This window comes from Chiloscyllium punctatum, chromosome 2 (genome assembly GCF_047496795.1).
Source record: "Chiloscyllium punctatum isolate Juve2018m chromosome 2, sChiPun1.3, whole genome shotgun sequence".
Classification (NCBI taxonomy): domain Eukaryota; kingdom Metazoa; phylum Chordata; class Chondrichthyes; order Orectolobiformes; family Hemiscylliidae; genus Chiloscyllium; species Chiloscyllium punctatum.
In genome coordinates this window covers 100832774-100852906 of record NC_092740.1, presented here as the reverse complement: position 1 = coordinate 100852906, position 20133 = coordinate 100832774, and the positions used below count along the sequence as shown (strand labels likewise).

The 20133-nt window shown below is 39.2% G+C and overlaps 1 protein-coding gene across 4 annotated transcripts in view; it reads right to left on the bottom strand.

The window, feature by feature from the left end:
- Positions 1–1781: 1781 nt before the first annotated feature.
- Positions 1782–20133, bottom strand: part of syk (spleen tyrosine kinase) — a 191998-nt gene continuing 173646 nt past the window's right edge. For all 4 annotated transcript variants that reach the window (XM_072586745.1, XM_072586775.1, XM_072586755.1 and 1 more), the window contains 3 exons: positions 19127–19267; positions 13716–13828; positions 1782–8165 (listed from right to left, as the gene is read on the bottom strand). In XM_072586745.1, coding sequence (XP_072442846.1) covers positions 8090–8165; positions 13716–13828; positions 19127–19267 — 330 coding nt within the window. In that variant the 3' untranslated portion in view covers positions 1782–8089. The remainder of the gene's footprint in view (positions 8166–13715; positions 13829–19126; positions 19268–20133) is intronic.

The following is a 20133-nucleotide window of genomic DNA, read 5'->3' as shown; positions in this document are numbered from 1 at the left end:
GCCGCAGAAGACTCCAGCACTACCTGCCTACCTCTCTTACCTTTCCTAGAGTTAACCCATGTATGTGACTGTATCTGTGACTTTTCTCCCTTCCTATAATTGCCATCCATCACATCCCCTTGCTCTTGTAAATTCCTCATTGCCTCTGTCACTCCAACCATTCCATTTGATCTGATAGGATTTGCAAACAGTGTTTATTGCAGATACAATCCTCAGTAACACGTAAACTCTCCCTAACCTCCCAAATCCAACAAAAAGAGCATATCAGTCTACTAAGGCCATTTTTGTTTCTTCCAAACTACAGATCTATAAAATAGCCCTGTCTTATTCCTCTACAAAACACTGCTCCAGGCTAACTTAATACTTACGGTTTATATTTTTAAGTTTAATCAAGAGATATATCTCAATAAAACATATAATCAAGAAAGAACCCACTCTATTCACTACTGCAGACTTTCAGCAAGGCTCCAAGGCCACACTTAAAACTATTCACTTATCTATATCTGTGCTGTGACTTCTCCCAAACAGGTTTCTCCATGATTAGTTGTGAATTTCACTGTTTGTTAATTTTCCCAGATGCACTCCGATATCCAGCGAAACATGACTTCAAACAGCAAAGGTGGTAACTGCACAGGTTCATTGCTGTGTCAGTTAGCAGTGTTGGTTTCTTTCTCTCTCTCTCCTGTACATACCATGTGCTGCCTTTGTCTATTCCTCTCCCTATTAAAAGTGCCATTGTTTTGACTTTTTTTTTCTTCAAAGTTCCAAAACAATGCAACAGCATATAAAATAGTAATTGCTGCTCCTGGAATTCAAGGAGCAATTCACCTCCAACACCTAAAATACCTCAAAAAAGGAGCAGCTGTTACAGCCAGACATTTTTCCCGTACTTCATCTTGGCTTACCCAGATTTTATTTACTTGTTAGATATAACTTTGAAGATTACCATGAGACAGAGATGACACATCCTCTTCATCAGGACTTCATGTTCAACACTTTCTTCCTTGCCCAAAGACTGTGTGATGTTACCAGATTGGGTGGAAATGAATGCAGCTTCAGCATTAACTCTTTCAGAACAATGGCCTTACATATTGGCTTGAATGATCACTGGAAGTCTCAAAGTGCTTTAAAGCCAAGGATGGGCTTTTTTGAAATGCCATCATTGTAATGTAGGTGAAATTACAATCAATTTACTCACAGCAAGCTCTCACAAACAGCAATAGGACATTTACCAGATATTCTGAGTTGATGATGTTGATTGAGGGATAACTATTTTTCAGGACCCTGGAAAATATCTCTCTCCCTGGAAGATAGTGCCACGGGACCTTTTAAATCACATGAGAAAGCTGACATGGCCTCAGTTTAATATATCTTCTGAAAAGCAGCACATGTAGCTGTGCAGCACATCCTCAGGACTGCACTCGAGAGTCCGCCTTGATTTTTGCACCCAAGTCCTGGAACTTGGAAGCAGCGGCAAGAGAAGTATAACTCTAATGATTTCTGACATTTTATCTAATAATTCAACAGATACAATTATACATGTTCAATATTTATGAGAATTTATTTATATGCACATAACTTTTCTTTCATTTGTCTTTTGATTGTTGAAGAATGCAGAGCAGTATTTGTCCAGTTGTGACATCTCTCAGTTCATTAACCTTCTGATCATAGAATCCCTACAGTGTGGAAACAGGCCCTTCAGCCTGAGTCCACACCGACCCTCCGAAGAGTAACCAACCCAACCCATTCCCCTACTCTATTATTCTACATTTACCCCTGACTAATGCACCTAACTTACACATCAATTCTGAGTTTCTGGAAATCTTGGGCCAAATAGAACATTGAACAGTCCATAGCACTGCTTCCTCAAATTATAGGGCGGCATGGTGGCACCGTGATTAGCACTGCTACCTCAAAGCGCTAGGGACTCCGGTTCAGTTCCCTCCTCAGGCAACAGTCTGTGTGGCGTTTGCACGTTCTCCCCGTGTCTGCGTGGGTTTCCTCCCACACTCCAAAAGATGTGTAGGTCAGGTGAATTGGCTATGCTAAATTGCCTGTAATGTTTGGTGCAGGGGTAAATGTAGGGGAATGGGTCTTGGAGGGTCGGTGTGGACTTGTTGGGGCCGAAGGGCCTGTTTCCACACTGTAGGTAATCTGATCTAATCATTAAAAAAATTATATTCAGCAAATCTGTTACCAGAACTGCTGGTTACAGAAGTCACAATGAGGTCACAACTATGAAACAGACAAATTTTCTTAAATTAAAATTCTGCAGTTTTATTCAATGAGTTTTGCAAATTGAATCCACAGACTTACTTTATTTGCACTTTAAGCAAATGTTTCCATAAACACAAGGAACAAAGCAATGAATATCGCAAATATAATCCTAAAAAAGTTATATTGCAGGATACGGAACTTGCAAAAGAAACTCAGTCACTCAATCAGCCCCAGTGAAATTATCTGAGTCGACGTTATATCATACAAATGAACAGAACTTGTTGGTTACACAATAGGAACGAGTTTTACTTCTTTTACAGAATAAATGCTCAGTTATGATTTTTCTTTTGCTTAATAACCATTGGCACCTTTATAAAACTGTGTGCATATTACAGAAACACATCTGCTGGGAGTATAGGTCAAATAACAGGGTTCCCATTTCTCATTAATTTTCCACAAAATAATTTAAACCCTGATTTATGAACCCTGTAAGCAAGGTTCCATGTCAAATATAGGATTCAGTAACTTGTCAATTATAATCAGTCAACATTTGTGACTTGGACACAACATGAACATTTATTGTTATAAGTTCATATGACAATAGGTTAATAAAAGTTATCAAATTGCAGTATAATTTCACCATGGTTGCACCAGCATTGAACATGGATTGAAAAAGCATAGGCATGTAGATGGGGTGTATGCTTTCTGATATGCACTAACAGCAACCAAGATTCCACATTGTAAACACAAACTAGGTATGTTTATATCCTCGTTTCACTTTTTCTAGAATGCATGTGATATGCCAGTGTTCAGCCCTCTGTCCACTACTCTAAAGCTAGGGATCATGTCACAAAGGGAAATGCTACACTGTATACAGTATGAAACACTATTATTTGAGAATTTTGATGAGGTTTCAAAACTTAGTGATAACTTCTTTAAAACTGGCAACAAAAAATAAGTTTTGTTTTCTTCAGCTTCCCCAATCTTATGGAGGACCTAATATTCCCTTGACTTTGGTAATTCTAATTGTTTTGGCAGTGCTATATATTTTTTAATTTCAGCTTTAAAAAACATAATACAAAATGAGAAACAATATGTAAATATGCTAATGACAAAAATTCTCTGGAGGTATGTGATTGCATAAAACTCACATTTCAATGCTCATTTCAATGAAATTTCTGGGTAATCCTGAGGGGACTTGAATAAATGTTGACTGGAGTACTATTCTCATCATTTGGAGGGTAAGAGCCTTTATAGGTAGCATTTGGCCCATGGGATTGCCTGGATTTTTGTAATCACATGAAGTATGTGGAAAGGAATTATGCTTTACATAAACAGTTTTAACTCCCCCTGGTTTATGGTTGTCATAGAGTCAGACAGCATGGAAATTGACCCTTCGGTCCAACCAGTGCATGACAATCTAATCCCAAGTTAATCTAGTCCCACCTGCCTGCTCCTGGCACATATCCCTCCATACCTTCCCTGCTCATGTACTTATTTAAGTGTCTTTTAAATGTTGTAACACTGCCCACATCCACCACTTCCTCAGAAAGTACATACCACACACGAATCAGCCTCTGTGTAAAACATTTGTCCCCATGTCTTTTTTTAAGTCTCTCTCCTCTCACACTAAAAATATGCCCCCCCTAATCTTGAAGCCCCTATCCTAAGGAAAAGACATAAACCCATCCATACCATTAACATATCTCTACCCCTCATGATTTTATAAACTTCTGTAAGGTCACTTCTGATCGTCCTTTGCTCCAGTGAAAAATGTCCGTGCCTATCCAACCTTCCTTCATAACTCAAACCTTCCATACCCAACAACATCCTGGTAAATCTCTTGTGAACTCTCGCTAGCTCTAATAATATCCTTCCTATAACAGGGTGGCAGACCCCAAAACAGGCCTCACAGATTATTGCAAATGCCAAGCTCATTAGAGGGGATTGTGCAGGGGTTTGTATGTGTCTTATCTTGGTGCTTTGGCCATCATGGCTGTGGGGCAGCGTTCATTGACTAGCTGGTCTTTATCTTGTTCATCAATTTGTACGATCACATGGCTCAGTAACAAACACTTTAGGCAGTCCTCTTTCATTGTAAGAAAATAAGCAAAAAGAAACAAACATGCTGCAACTGGAAACAAAACACCATGTAAAGTGATCTAATCAGCTCTGATTCATGTATATAACTCACTTGCAGAACTAAAAAAAATCAAAAGTACATGGACCCTGCCCACAAATAATAACAACAACAACTTTAAGTTTCAATGATTTCTTCCAATATGTCCTGAAAGCAGAATCTCATCAACTGAACTGGTGAATTATTGGATTTCACCAATTCTTTTTTTAAAAATCGATGTTTCAAACAATACAAATTGTTCAATACAATACAATACAAACAATACAGTAAAATAGTGAAAGGCATTGGTAGTCATATATAATTTGTCAAAATGCTGCTGAAAGAATCTCTGAAAGAACCTGTTACACTTTCACTTCTGTTTAAATACCTACAAGTCTGAAAGTTAAAACATGGCCAAAATCTTTGTTGTGTCAATTATGAGTGCATTTTGTTTATGTTGCTGCAAATAATGATAGGTTGTCTGTCTATTTATAGTCTACAGCTAGAATATGTAACCCAAAAATAATCAGACAAAAATAAAATTATTGTAATTTTTTGAACATGATTGCCTGAATATTTGCTCGAAGTTTTCTTCCCAATTTGTGACATTCATAGTTCTGGTATTATCAACAGTGTTCCACTTTGAAGTATCTACAGATTTGGAAATAAAATGCTGGACTTCAGTGGGTCATGAAGTTCAGATTCCCATACCAACTTTTTTGGTGTCTCAGGATAATGGCATACATAATGACCACACATACAGCTCAATTGCCCCAGGCTGATTTCATTATGAGGGTGGAAATTTTAAATTGGAGCTACCCTCATGGAGTCAAGCCTATACAGCATTGCCTGATGAATTATTTCAATGGTACCTTAGAGGACTCATTAACCTTGGAGGGTAGGGGATCCCAAATCTGAAGTCAGAAACTTGTTGACAGGTAAGTTCTAAATAGTTGATGATTTCACATATCCATATGTAATGGAATGGTAGGGAGTCAGTTAGCTAAGGTGATTGATTTGCAATGCAAAGTGAGGCCAACAACATGGATTTAATTCCCACACTGGCAAAGATTACCTTTGTTCTCTACCTCTCCCGTCACCTGAGGCATGGTGATATTCAGGTCATCTCACTTTCTAATGAGAACAGCCCAATAATCTGGTAAGGCTATAGTGACTTTACCTTTAATATAATTGTGTAAAATATATTTTAACAGTAATTAATGATAGGGCGTTGGTCTTAGTAGATGAGTTACCATCAACTTGACTGGCATTGTGAAACTGGAAAGCTGTCAGTTACATTAGAGTATGTTATCTAATGAACTAAACAGTCTTGTGATTTAGGGTTCAGTGTGCAAGTTGGACCCCACACTTCAATTTTTCTTTGATTAACAGGGCAGTCACCAATTCAACGTTCAAAACAATATAACAATTGAGTTATTTAGTCAACAGGTTAGTCATGTGTTTAGATTTGAATGGCCATCTGTTCGGCTAACTCAAATGTTTTAAACCATTTAGCTCTGAAAGCTTTGTGCGATGAAATTTCATTATGAATGTTTCATTGAGCTTCAGATGCCAATAATCAATTCAGGTTAGTAGTGGTTATTGATAGTTAATCAAGGGAAGAGTGATCTTCATTTTACTTGACAATCTTATGACACAAGATGATTACAGTTTTGAAAAGAAGTTGAGAATGGCTGTTTGATTATTTTGATCATTTTATGAACACTTAAAGGGATGAAGCTTTTTTTCCAATTGGAGTTTGAATAACTATTTATTTTGACAGTTTCGTGACCATTGCAACACCTTCATAATGCTATTATAACGTTCTGCCGTAGTATACACTTTTGTCAGTGAGCATGCAAAGATAATGGGGAGTGTGGAGGGGATATGGGTGTGGATGGGGGTGTGAGGGCATGCGGGTGAGGGAAGAGGGCTGAAAAATTCATTTACAGAACTGAGCTGATGTTCCAGCTGGCCTTCTAACCACTCCATACAGCATCTGCATTCTCTCATTCCCATCTTGGACTTGCTTCAAGCGATGTTGGCCCTAGCCTCCAGACTACCTCCACCATCTCACCATGAAAATAGCATGGACTGGTAATGCAAGACAAGAGGTGGGCTGGCATTACCAAAACAAGATCTCCAAACTTGCAATTCCTGCCTTGAAGATGAAAATCTGGGTCAGAATCTCCATTCACGGAGCACTTGATCACATCAATTCGGGGTCATTCAACACATTTCATGTACAATGGACTGCTTTGTGCTTGTGTTGTTATTTAAGATTTTTGGGGTCTTTTTCATGTCCCAAGATCGTATAATCAACAAAGTTTGATCTATTGCCAACACACTCATAAACCAAAATCCTTCCTCTTCTTCAACTGGTGCATGGGTTTTCATTCACATCTGAATGACTTAACTTAGGAGAGGATCCTCAACTTAACAGCTGTCTCAAAAGTTAGCACTTCCAACAATATAGCTTTCCTTCATCACTACAGTGGCATGTCAAATTAGATTACTTATTCCTGTTTTGAAATTGGACTTTTGACTAAGGAGGGAAAGTGCTTTCAAATGCATTATATCAAGATAACTTAAAATATAAAGATCATCTGTACAAATTCCTCTTAATTCTGGAGGTCTGTTAGTTATATCTGCAGTTGACAGATGGTATATTGAAAGCTATGGATGGGATAAAAGGGACAAATTTCCAAAATAACTTGGGTGGAAATTCTTTTAAAAAGTTATATAGCCCCACATTTGAAATGAAAAGTGAGACACAACCTGACAATTGGGAACTCTAGCTGACGTTTTACCAGTAGCCACAAAAGAGGTTAAAGTGGCCACTGTGTAGCCTGCAGGAAGCTGAAGAGGATGTCTCCATGTTGAAACATCTGTGAAGGCAAGCTAAGCTTTCTTATTTACCTTTTTGGAGTCAGTCCAGGAGGTTCTGCAAATAGAGGGAGCTCACCAAAAGCTGCAACAGTGTAACAGGATAGTTACATAAAGGAGGCATATTGGTCAGAACCAGGATTTATCTGACAGTCTTACCATTTAACAGCAACCCTTACAAATACCAGTAAAATGCCAGCAGGGGGCATGTAATAGCTGCTAAACAACAAATTAATTGTCTTAATTGGTCACCTGCCTCAGATTGGCAGAAACCATTCCACTGCTGTTCATAGGGCCTCTTGTGATAATGTTGCTACCTCTGAGCCAGAAGATCCAGGTCCAAATCCCAGCTGCTCCAAAACTGTGTAGTAAAATCTCAAAACAAGTTGATTAGAACATATCTCTCTGGCAGTTTTTTGTCCATGGAAGTATCCTGCATTGCTAGGAAGACAGGAGAAACCCCCTCCCTACCAAATCCCAAATGCCTTCTTCCACTATTCTGATAGGTCTCCCATTCCCCAGCGCAGCTCTAACGAGCTGGTATAATCTAACCTGTGAAAATCATCCAACCTAGATGTTTCCCTGGATATGTGGTTCCACTAATTGGAATTTGAAGAGTAACATTAAATAGGGAGAGTCCTGGAATAACCAGTTTGCAGCAAATTGCTTAGCCTTCAGGTATAAACAAGCCATTTCACTCTTTCCAGACCTAAGAACTTCGACCATTTTAAAATTTATATTGATCATGGAATGAGGCATTTTCATATTAATCAGTGAATATAATTTGCATATGACGAGCAGAAAAAAATCTTAATCTTTTCTAAATGCTGGTTAAAAGCTTCTCTTTGAAAGGAAGTACAGGATATTCTATTCCTTTGAAATAGTGTAGTAATATTCACGCAGTCTGTGTTCCACAGTGACAAATCCTGGCCGATCATTAGCTCTGGAGAGAAGAAAGAAAATGCACAATAACTGCATTTTTCAGCAAGTTAACCTGGAAACAGAATTACACATCAAGCTTTCTCCAATCTGTTATTGGCAGATAGTGCAAATTACATCAAATTACAATATGCATAACGTTTTGGACTAATAGTACTAATTAGTCACTCAGCATTTCGATTCTTCCAACATTTTACAATGATAAACACTTTTTCTCTTTGGTGGCCATTGCTAGAAGGAGCAAAGATCAGCTTTCATGATGTCAACTGGAAATTTTTCAGCAACTGTATACAATCTAGAGATGGGCAGATCCACTGTAGAACTCAGTTGAGTATCTCACTCACTGCTGAACAGGAACATATGCTCATGATTTTTGACTGATGATGTTGGACTCCAACTGTACGACCCACTTTTTTTGGATTAGTGGTGCTGGAAGAGCACAGCAGTTCAGGCAGCATCCGAGGAGCAGCAAAATCGAAGTTTCAGGCAAAAGCCCTTCATCACTTTATTCCTGATGAAGGACTTTTGCCCGAAATGTCGATTTTGCTGCTCCTCGGATGCTGCATGAACTGCTGTGCTCTTCCAGCACCACTAATCCAAAATCTGGTTTCCAGTCATTGTTTTTACCCTGTATGACCCACTGCCTTGGGAAAGCAACCAAATAATCAAAGACTCCTTCCAGTTCACTTATAATCTCTTCCACCCTCTTCTGTCGTACAGAACATATAAAAGTTTGAATACACGTACAACAGATTCAAGAACAGCTTCTTCCCTGCTGTTAACAGACTTTTGAATTGATCTCTCAAATGTTGGTTCTGATCTCTCTCTGTGTGCATCTTCACTGTGGCTGTAACACTGTATTCTGCACTCTGTTCTCCTGTATGCATTTTGTATGTTATTATCTGCCTGTATATCAAGCAAAACAACACTTTTCACTATATCTCAGTACAGTGATAACAATAAATCAATCAATCCTATGAAACATCTTGAGCTGAATCATATGATATTTTGGCTAAGTATCACTTTTGCTAAGTTTTATGAAAGGTTTCTGTCCATGAGGCTGTTTGAATTTTCTTATGTTATCATCCCAAATTTGTCCTTTAACCTACCATGCCCTTATTGCACCTCCCTTATCAGATGCTAGCTGGATTCTATCAATTTCTGTAGTCAGAAGAAATTGCCAAAGCAAATATATTCTAGAGTAGACCACGATCCTTGGCACCAGCACCATTTTTAAAAGGCTGTTGCGTATTTGGCCAAGTACTGACAGTCTGGAACTATATTGCACATTTAGTGATATTTTGCCTGGTGAAGAAGGGGACATTTGCAGCCTGTTTTGAGGTCCTAGTGAATAGAGTGGTGCAGAATTGGGTGGGAAGACTACAGTATACTACCAGACTTGTTGGAGATTGCCAACCGGGTCAGGTATCTGAAGGAGTACCTAACATTATAGAAAGAAAGTAATCTTATCTTTGCTTCCTGACACTCAATCAATTCTGTTACTACCCAAACCTTCCACCAAGGCACTCACTATTTTGTGCAACATCTTCCCTCACTCAGTTTCACATACCTAATAACCCCACACCATGAACCCTGCTTGGATTCTGCACCTCTCACACTCAATGGAGGCATCTTACATCTTTTCCCCAAATGCACAAGTACTAACATCTTTGTCATCCAATTTTATCTTACTCAATTTCTTCCTTTCTCTCAGGGCAGAATGAACCCAAATTTGTGGTGAGATACCAGTCATTTGGTCCTCATCCCTTATGGCGAAAAGGTCCTGATCATGATTGTCTCAAATGGTGTAACGGAATATTTACAGAATACGGTAATGTGCAGCAACATGTCTATCACCTTGACTGCTGACAACCATAATAAAGTGCTTGACTTTGTGCCTGAACTAAAAGACTAAGCAAAGCTGGGTAGACAAAGCAGAGTTACAATGAGAATCCGAGAAGGTACAAGATTAGAGTGAATGCTAAGAGAACAAATGAGCAGTCCTGAGATATAACCTGGTCCAGCCTGACCTTCAGGTCCAGACAAGAGCCCTTAAATAGAATGCAGGAAACAGGGATTATGAGATGGCAAGTACCAACTGGTGAGTCATTTGAACCATTGGAAATTAATCTAGGAAAGGAAACTATGCCACGCTAGGATGGACTAGAGAGAAAGTTAACAAAAGAACATAAGAATCAGCAGCAGTAGTAGGCAAGAAACTTGTTTATTTAGAAACTAGGAAGGTCAGTTTCCTTTCACTGTTCCCTTGTTCAGTTTCTGTTTTCGACTGCTTCAAAAACCTCTACGTGAAACATAAGAAATAATAGCAGGAGTAGGCCATTCAGCCCTCAAACATGCACTGTCTTTCAACAAAGTCATAGCTGATTTGCATCAGGCCTTAAACCCTCTTTTGTGCCAGCTTAACATCGCTCACAACTCCCCAGTATTTCAAAATCTATTCATCTCTAAATTCTTTCAGTGATCTAGCCTCCAAAATTCACAGGGATAGAAATCTCCATTCACTACCCTCTGGAAGAAGAAATTCCTTCACATATCAGTTTTATGTGAGTCCATCCTTATTTGAGACTTCCCTACTAGTGGAAACATCTATCCTTTCAAGTCCCCTTGGATTTGAGTATATTTCATTAAGACAATCAAGAAAGTTATTAGAATACTGTTCTTTATATTGAGAGGGTTGGGGTATAAGGATGTAGACATTACGCTGCAGTTATCCAAAACCCTGGTTAGAGCCTGCTTGGACAATAGTGAGCAGATCTGAGCATCATACTGTGGGAGGATACATTCGTGTTAGAGGGAGTACAATTGGGTTACATGAATAATACATGAGAGATTATACAAATTAGGCCTCAAGGATTGTCTAGAATTTTGAAGGTTAAAGGGTGATCTGATAGAAGTCTTCAAGACATTAAGCAGGAAAATACTGGGTAGATAAAGGTAAACTATTTCTAAAGTTTGAAGGTTATAGATCTCAAGGGTGTAGTCTAAGAATTAAGGTCAGGCAGTTCAGGGGAGATGCTAGGAAGTACTTCTTTATACAAAAGGTGGTAGATGTTTGGAACTCTCTTCCAAAAATGGCTGTGAATTTTCAATCCGAGGCAGATCATTTTTTGTTAATTAAAAGTACTAAGGAAAATTGGCCAAAGGTCAGCTTGGGAGTTAGGCCACAGATAAGCCATGATTTCCCTGAATGGTATAACAAGCTTGAGTGGCTAAATGGCCTACTCCTGTTCCAATATTTATATAATCCAAATAATTATCCAATGTCCTCTTGAATGCCTGAATTGAACTTGCCTGCACCTCACTCCCAGGCACCATACATTAATTACAGGCTGAGTGAAAAGGTTTTTCCTCAATTCACACTTGTTACTTTTGAGATCACTTTAAACTTATGCCCACTCGTTTCTTTTACAAATGGAAACAGTTTCTCCCTATCTATTATATGCAGGCCGCTCATGATTTTGCAAACTTTTATCAGTCTCCTCTCAGCTTTCTTCTCTCCAAGGAGTGGGTGGCACAGTGGCACAGTGGTTAGCACTGCTGCCTCACAGCGCCAGAGACCCGGGTTCAATTCCCGCCTCAGGCTGTGTGGAGTTTGCACGTTCTCCCTGTGTCTGCGTGGGTTTCCTCCGGGTGCTCCAGTTTCCTCCCACAGTCCAAAGATGTGCAGGTCAGGTGAATTGGCCATGTTAAATTGCCTGTAGTGTTAGGTATGGGGTAGATGTAGGGGTATGGGTGGGTGGTGGGGCGGCGTGGACTTGCTGGGCTGAAGGGCCTGTTTCAACACAGTAATCTAGTCTAAAAGAGTCCCAAACTCATGAATCTGTCCTCAAAACTGAATTTCAATGAATATTTTTTGCTATAGTACATAACTCTTTGAGGCCATATAGACAACTCCTACCAATGACCTCTTTTTCTTGCTATTCCTTAATTCTATCCAAACTGAGTTGAAATTGTGGTCTGTTCTACCTGTAATCACTATTCACCACTGCACTGGTATATTAACAAAGTTATTTCATCATCTTTTCCTTTTTGCCTATTCTTCCAGAACTTTTACCACTTTCGAATATAAAGTTCCCAGAATAGTCGCCCTGCAACCACATCTCCAAAACAGATATTAAGTCATTATTTTTATTTCTATTCATAACATCAATGTCTCCAGCCCTAATACTGTCACAGCACCAGCAGTAGAGGCCATAACACCAAATCATGCCAGACTACTCCACAGTTGCCATCTAGGGTAGGGCAGTTTCATTATGGAGGGATGCCCAGCACCATATGAATTAATGACTTTCTCCATTTCTTCAGGTAAGTTCCACCATCTTCTTATCAATACCGCACACATACTCTCTCTGCTACTATCACTACTTCCCACCAATGCACATGCTCCACTTCTGTCACTCTTGCCAATAATATCCTCCCCACTCATGCCAACCCTCAACACCATTAATCCTGCATGCCCTCTCCACTGTCTACTTACCCACTCAGGACACCTCCCCACCCCTGCACCAACAGTAACAGCAGTGCCATCTTCTTTTCATCTTTAGTAAGAACTACTTCTCTTTCATTCCAGGAGAAAAACAACACAATATAGCAGAAAGAGTAAAGATGTGTGGTGCGCTGCCCATCATTCAGATGAGGAGAGGATCCTGACTCTACAGCCCTATGAAGTACCTGAACTAGTATCAGAGGCAGCAGTTGATTTACTGTGCCAGGATCCTTTGAGTAAGATCTGCTTCCTTGACTTTAGTGATACATATTGACAACTATGACAAGCTTCCTAGCTATGTATCTGCACTAAACAGCAAGGAAAGACAGCAGTAATATGAGCCTTCTATTTCTGTCAAATGGGGCAAAGTGCAAAAAGGCAAGGGCAAGGCAATGCAAGGCAATGATGCTGTTAGCATCCAGGTAGTCTCAAACTGAGTTTGCAGTATGACAGTGTGAAAAGCCTAGAAATGCAGCTGATCTAATCTAGAAGCCGGATGCAAGGCCCTGAGAACATAGTCCTTGCCGTAGCATTATAACTGGTCTGAGATATAGCATTAAAGTGCAAAAATGTCATATAATTGGATCAGTGACATGCCATGAAAGTCTCAGAAGCTGACACAAGTCAGATGCTAATGACTAATGCCTGTAGAGTGCCTGAGATATTGGTGCTCAGTTTCCAACATGGAGGATCTTCAGAGCAAGTGGTGAGTTTATTCCACCAGTTACATATTTTGGTCTCCTTGTCAAGTTTTACCAATGCTAGCATATTTTTTGAATTTGTTTAAAAGGCTGAATATTAAGGAGGTGGGTTGTGCTGTTAAAAAGGCATTTGGCAAATGTTAGTCCTCATCATTTGAGATCTCGTCACTGTCTAGTGATCATTTCACCAAAGCATACTAAAACATAAAAGACATCTTGACATCGAAGTGGGCCTCGCAGTACTTGATTCTGCCTCACATCTTACCACAGACCACATTACACAGACCCCTGTAGGTTTCTGCCCCAGGTTTTATGCTGTTAACTGAAACATGAGGAAATGACTTACTTGTATGTCCAACATTCTCGCATCAATTCATACATTTCAACAGGACATCTCACTGGAGAATCCAGTCGATTATTTGATTCAATCATTTGTACAACCTCTTGGCCTTTCATTCCCTATGAGAAATCAAATATTTAATGGACTCTAAGTTGCAAATAAGTACACTGAATAAGCAGATGGTTTTCATAGCATTTAACCCTAGGAAGTTAAAGAAAGATCACAAGCAGATACCTGAGGCTGAAGTTTACCTGATGTCATTGGGCATGGCTGGAGAGTGGGAGCACCTGAAAAATGGGCAGGTGTGCACATTGGAATAGTTGAGAGGTTCCACAGAGACAGATATGGTGTACATGGTTTGGATACTTGTAATATTGTCTAACTAGTTAATGCTAATTGTACCTATTGCCATCATGCAATAACCATACCTTAGCATTTAAGTTAAGTACCTATTCTCATTAAGACTCTTTGGAGCTCTATCATCTACTACTGTTACTTAGAGAGGTCTATGGACTCACCATGCCAAGGAGCATTGGTGGATGCCAGCCATTCCAGCCAGTAACTGCCAGTGGTTGAAAAGCAAATCTCAATATGACAATGGTTATCATTCCTAGTGGCATTGCTAGACCTGTAAAGCTGCTGGCCTTTGACTGGCTAGGAGGAAGTAAGGACTGCAGATGCTGGAGATCAGAGTCAGGAATGTGGTGCTGGAAAAGCACAGAAGGTCAGGCAGCAGGAGAATCAACATTTTGGGCAAGGGCCCTTCATCAGGAATGAGGCTTGTGAGCCAAGGGAGTGGAGAAATAAATGGGAAGGGGGTGGGGCAAGGGGCAAGGTAGCTGAGAGTGCAATAGGTAGATGGAGATGGGGGTAATGCAGATAGGTCAGAGAGGAGGGTGGAGCAGATATGGAAACCATCCTCATGAACTGTCCTACCTGTCCATCTTCCTTCCCACTATCCGCTCCACCCTCCTTTCCGACCTATCAGCATTACCCCCACCTCCATCTGCCTATCACACTCGCAGTTACCTTCTCCCCAGCCCCACCCCCTTGTCATTTATCTCTCCACCCCCTCGGCTCACAACCTTATTCCTGATGAAGAGGTCTTGCCCGAAACATTGATTCTCCTGCTCCTCGGATGCTGCCAGACCTACTGTATTTTTCCAGCACCACACTCTCGATTTTGACCAGCTGGTAGCTCTTAGGTGCAGGATATCTCATGAGAATTTGAGGCCCTGGCAGCTGGCTTCCCATAAGCAATTTGGAATTCTATTCCATTGGAGCTCTGGGTTTAGTTCAGCATTAGTTGCCAACAATCCCTGCCATCTAGATAGATTGCTCCCTTTGCACCCAGCTTCACAGTTTAGGCAGAGAACAAAATATTATTTGTGTAGCTGAACCTGAAAATAAAGTCAAGAGAAGGAAACTAATGGATTTACTGTGAGCAAAAAATTGCACTTGAGATAACAGATCATTAGTTTAATGTCAGTTGTGCAGGAGCTGCTAAAACACATCACTGGAGTAACTTAATTTGTAAATGTATATGCTAATCCAAGAAAATCAGGAAGAATATCTGATAACAAAAACAGAAGTTGCTGGAAAATCTTAGTAGGTCTGGCAGTATCTGTGAAGGAAAATCAGAGTTAACATTTCAGATCCAGTGATCCTTCCTCAATATCTGATAAACCTAGTTACATTTTTTAGGAGGTCATTGTCAAGTTGGGAAAAGGAGACAGACAAAGGAAATATCCTCAGATCGGTGGGATGAGGCAAGAAGTTTTAACAACAGATATTATTAGGGGTTCAAGTTTTCACCACATGTATTTACTTGGTTGAGCTATTTATTCTCACCAGTTACATTTCACTCCATTGAATTATTTAATTTCCTATTGCAGATTGTATTAGAAAGCACTGATTTTTTTTGTTTAAAATGTCATCAATTTCTTCATTATTATTGGACCGAATTTTATGATGTGTCCTACACTTCCAATTATTTAATGGAAACAAAGGGAGGCATTAAGTTGTTTAGGTAAGAACATAAATTTGTGAATGGAAATGGATCAGTGGGCAAAATTACAGCAAATCGGGTTCAATGTCAGAAAGTGTGATGTGACCTAATTGAGGTCTTTAAATGATTAAGGAATTGCAGAAGATGGATACAATGAAATTAATTCCTCTAGAGGGACAATCCAGATAAATGGGGCATTATTAGGTGAACCAGGAGTGAAGTCCAAAAGCACTTTTGAACACACAGCACAATTTTCAACTCTATTGCTTAAATGGTTCAGAATGTTACAACCAAATTTACAAACCAAAGTCAACTTCTTTAATAGGCTATAAGTCATGTAGCAGAAGTATCCAATTCAACCCATCAACTCAGCTCCACTATTCTATAAGATAATGGCTGATCCAATAACCCTCAACTCCACTTTCCTGCCTTTGCCCCATAACTTTAGAGTATGTGCTTAGTGTAAAAATCTGTTTACCTCAGCCTTGATTATTCTTCATGGCCCAACATCTATAGCTCTTTACAGTAACAAATTTCACAGATTTACTACCCTCTAAGAGAATAAATCCCTCTTCATCTGTCCAAATTGGGAAATCCCTTACCCTGAGTTTATGCCCTCTGTCCTATACTCTCCCACAAAGGAACAACCTCTCAGCATCCAGCCTTTCATGCCTCCTAAGATTTTTATATGTTTCAATAAAGTCTCTCTTCTTTTAAACTCCAATGGGTACAAGCCCAACATACTTAACCTCTCCTCATCAAAAAAAACTGCACACCTATATCAACGTAATAAAGCTTCTCTGGATTGCTTCCAATGCTGGTAAATCTTTTTTTAGATAAAGCGACTAAAACTATTCACACTTTTCTAGGTGTGGTCTAACTTGCACCTTGTATAGTCTTAGCAAGACTTCCCAATTTTATACTCCATTCCCTTTGAAATAAAGTCCAACCATTCCATTTGCCTTCCCTATTATCTGCCAAATTTGATTGTCAACATTTTATGATTCATGCATGAAGATGCCTAAGTTCTTTTATGCTGCAGCTATCTTCAGTCTTTCTCCATTTAAATAATATTCAGCTGTCCTACACTTCCTGCCAAAGTGAACAAGTTCACATTTTCCACATTATATTCCATCTGCCAATGTTTTGCCCACTCACCTTGTCAATATTACTCAGTAGACTCTGTGTCGTCTTTTCCAACTGCCTTTCCACCTATTTTTGCGTCATCTGTACAAATCAGATGTTCAATCGCCTCATCTAGACCATGAGTACATATTGTAAATAATTGTGGCCTTGGCTCTAATCCCTAATCCACTAATTACAGGTTGGCATTCTGAAAATGCTTCTGTATTCCAACTTGCTGTCTTATATTAGTTAATCAATACTCTATCCATACTATATATCTTATTCCTAACATCATGGGGTCTTATCTTATTAAGTGGCCTTATGTGCAGGACATTATTGAATGCCTTTAAGAAATCTAAATATATTAGATTTACTGATTCACATTTATCCATACTGCTACAACTCCACAAATAATTTTAATAGATTTTACAAGCATGATTTCCCCATCATGAAGCCATGCTAACTCTGCTTGATGAAATTATGTATTTCGAAATGTTCTGCTATTCCATACTTTGTAATAAATGTTAATATTTACCCAATGACTAATGTTAAGCTAACTGGCACTTTTTTTTTCTTAAATTCAGTCCATCAAAGTATATGAGAAAAAGTAAGTTCAAGGAGTTGAGGTACAGGTCAGCCAAGATCAGACTGAATGACAGAATGGACTTGTGTTACAGAAAGGTCCATTCCTGTTGCTATACATGAATGTGAATATTGGATGGAGGAAGACACAAATAAGAAGTCTGGTCCCTGGGAAATAAAAGAGGTAGAACATAATGCATCTCTAAATTTCAACCCATATTTGAGGTTACTTCCAAAATTGCCAGTAAAGCAGTTCCCTGGGTAGCTGAACACCCAAATTACATTATTGTGCACCTACTGCCCACTTTTAATCTGGCAACCTAGCACCTCGGGCAGCGGAGCTGCTGAGTGATGTCTTAGTGAAACCTTTCACAAATAGAAGATATGAACAGTTCTGCTAGAGAGATTGTTTATATAACAATATTTCTGTGTTTTCTCTATTTATAAAATTTTTTACAGCATTAGCATTGAGTGAGAAAGAAACATTGATACAGAATAATGTTTCAATATGGAAGTCTATATTTAATATCTTAACACCTGCTGATGATATTAGTGGCTGACAAGTTTGTCAGTTTATATGTACTGGTCTTAGCATTATACTGCTCACATATGGAATTCCAGATTTGCATTGTGATTTGGCCCTGCAACTGTGAATGTACGTGATGTTTTGAAGGGAGCACTTTTGACAAAGTGTCACAGGGCATACGCACCCAGGGAATTTGAGGGCAGTGGGCCTTACGTTATTCTGGTATAGCCTCCATCGTAGAGTCATAGAGTTGTACAACATGGAAACAGACCCTTCGGTCCAACTCATCCATGCCAACGAGATATCTTATATTAATCTTAAAAGCCCCATTTGCCAGCACTTGGCCCATATCCCTCTAAACCCTTCCCATTCACATATCTATCCAGATACCTTTTAAATGCTGTAATTGCATCAGCCTTCATCACTTCCACTGGCAGTTCATTCCATACACACACCACCCTCTGCATGAAAAATTTGACCCTTCGGTCCTTTTGTAAAATTTTCCCCTCTCACCCTAAACCTATGCCCTCTAGTTCTGGACTCTCCCACTCCATAGAAAAGACCTGGTCCATTTACTCTATCCATGCCCCTCATGATTTTATAAATCTCTACAAAGTCAACCCTCAGCCTCCGATGCTGCAGGGAAGACAGACCCAGCCTATTCAGCCTCTCCCTTTAGCTTAAACCCTCCAACCCTGGCAACATGCTTGTAAATCTTTTCTGATCCCTTTCAAGCTTCACAACATTCTTCGAATAGGGGGTATTTGTTTCGCAAAAAGCATTAATATTAGCTTAATTCCTAATTTTAGTCAGATATTTTTATCCTAGTCCATTGTATTAGCAGATATGTATCTAAGGTATTTAGATACATATCTAATTACTTTAGGTGGAGTTAAAATTCAGATCAGCTATGCTGCCAGAGTGATGAACAGGCTGAAAAACGTTACTCTGATTTCTATGTTGCTGCAATATTCCTATATTTGATTCTTATAAAAATAGGCTGAATAAGAGCATAAGCTGTTACATTTTTCATTATAAATAGCAACACTGATTTTGATAACACTCTGACAGACCTGTAATTTAATTTTGATTTCCCGACAAGACTGCAGTTGGGCAAAGTGAACACTGACATGACAGAGGCAACATTATATTATATTATACAGAAATTATGTGTACCTTGTAGGGCTTTAAACCATAGGAAAATGCCTCCCACATCATCACACCAAAACTCCAGACATCACTTTTGCTGGAAAACTTGAAGAAATTAATGGATTCTGGTGCATACCACTTTATTGGCCATTTGCCAGTACTTTTAGCCTAAAATGAATTTAAAAGAGAAAACAAATAATTTTATAGCAATTAGTGCCCTTGAGAAAATCAGAATGTAGTGTCATAGTATTGACAATTTTTTCTGTGTTGTACTTTGGTATTAGGATTGATCACAGTGCTAATTGTTTTGGGTGTGTTAAGCACTGCTGTTGCTTAACCTGAGAAAAAGAGAAGGCAGAATTGAGTGCTTGCAGACTGGGCTGACCAGAAGCCTAAAATAAAATAATAATTAGCTGTTAAGAGTCATGCTGGTGTTCTTGGTACTCTTGAATAGAACATATTCCATCCTGTGATCAGATTAATTCTTAACCTAGCCTATCTTCACCAGAAACTCAACCTTTACCACAATACCAGAAAAAACATTTTTGTTTCCTACATTTGATGCTCTTGTGGTCTTTATCAGTCTCATTTTCATTATAATAACTGTTTTACAATCTGAATTGGGTTAAACACAAAACCATCAAAGGACTTCACTCGGTAGATTCTGAGCTAGGACAAGTAATTAAAGCCATGGTCAAAGGAATAGATTTCAAGTGACTTTTGTAAGTTTGGAGGATTTTTTGAAGACTGCATAAGAAAGTTAAGATTGAGTCAGTTGATAGTTTGTTACTGAAGTTGGAGTTGTGGGAAGTGGGTGTTATGATGAAGCAGGGATGCAAAAGAGATCATAGCTGGATTGTGTACTCTCAGATGCAGGTCTTGAGCAAATAGCAAAGTTACAGTGGGACGTAACTGGTGGGATTGCAACCATGAACTCAAAGCATACCTTTGTACATACACACATATATATTAGAATCATAGAATCCATACAGTGTGGAAACAGGCCACTTGGCCCAACATGTCTACATTGTCCC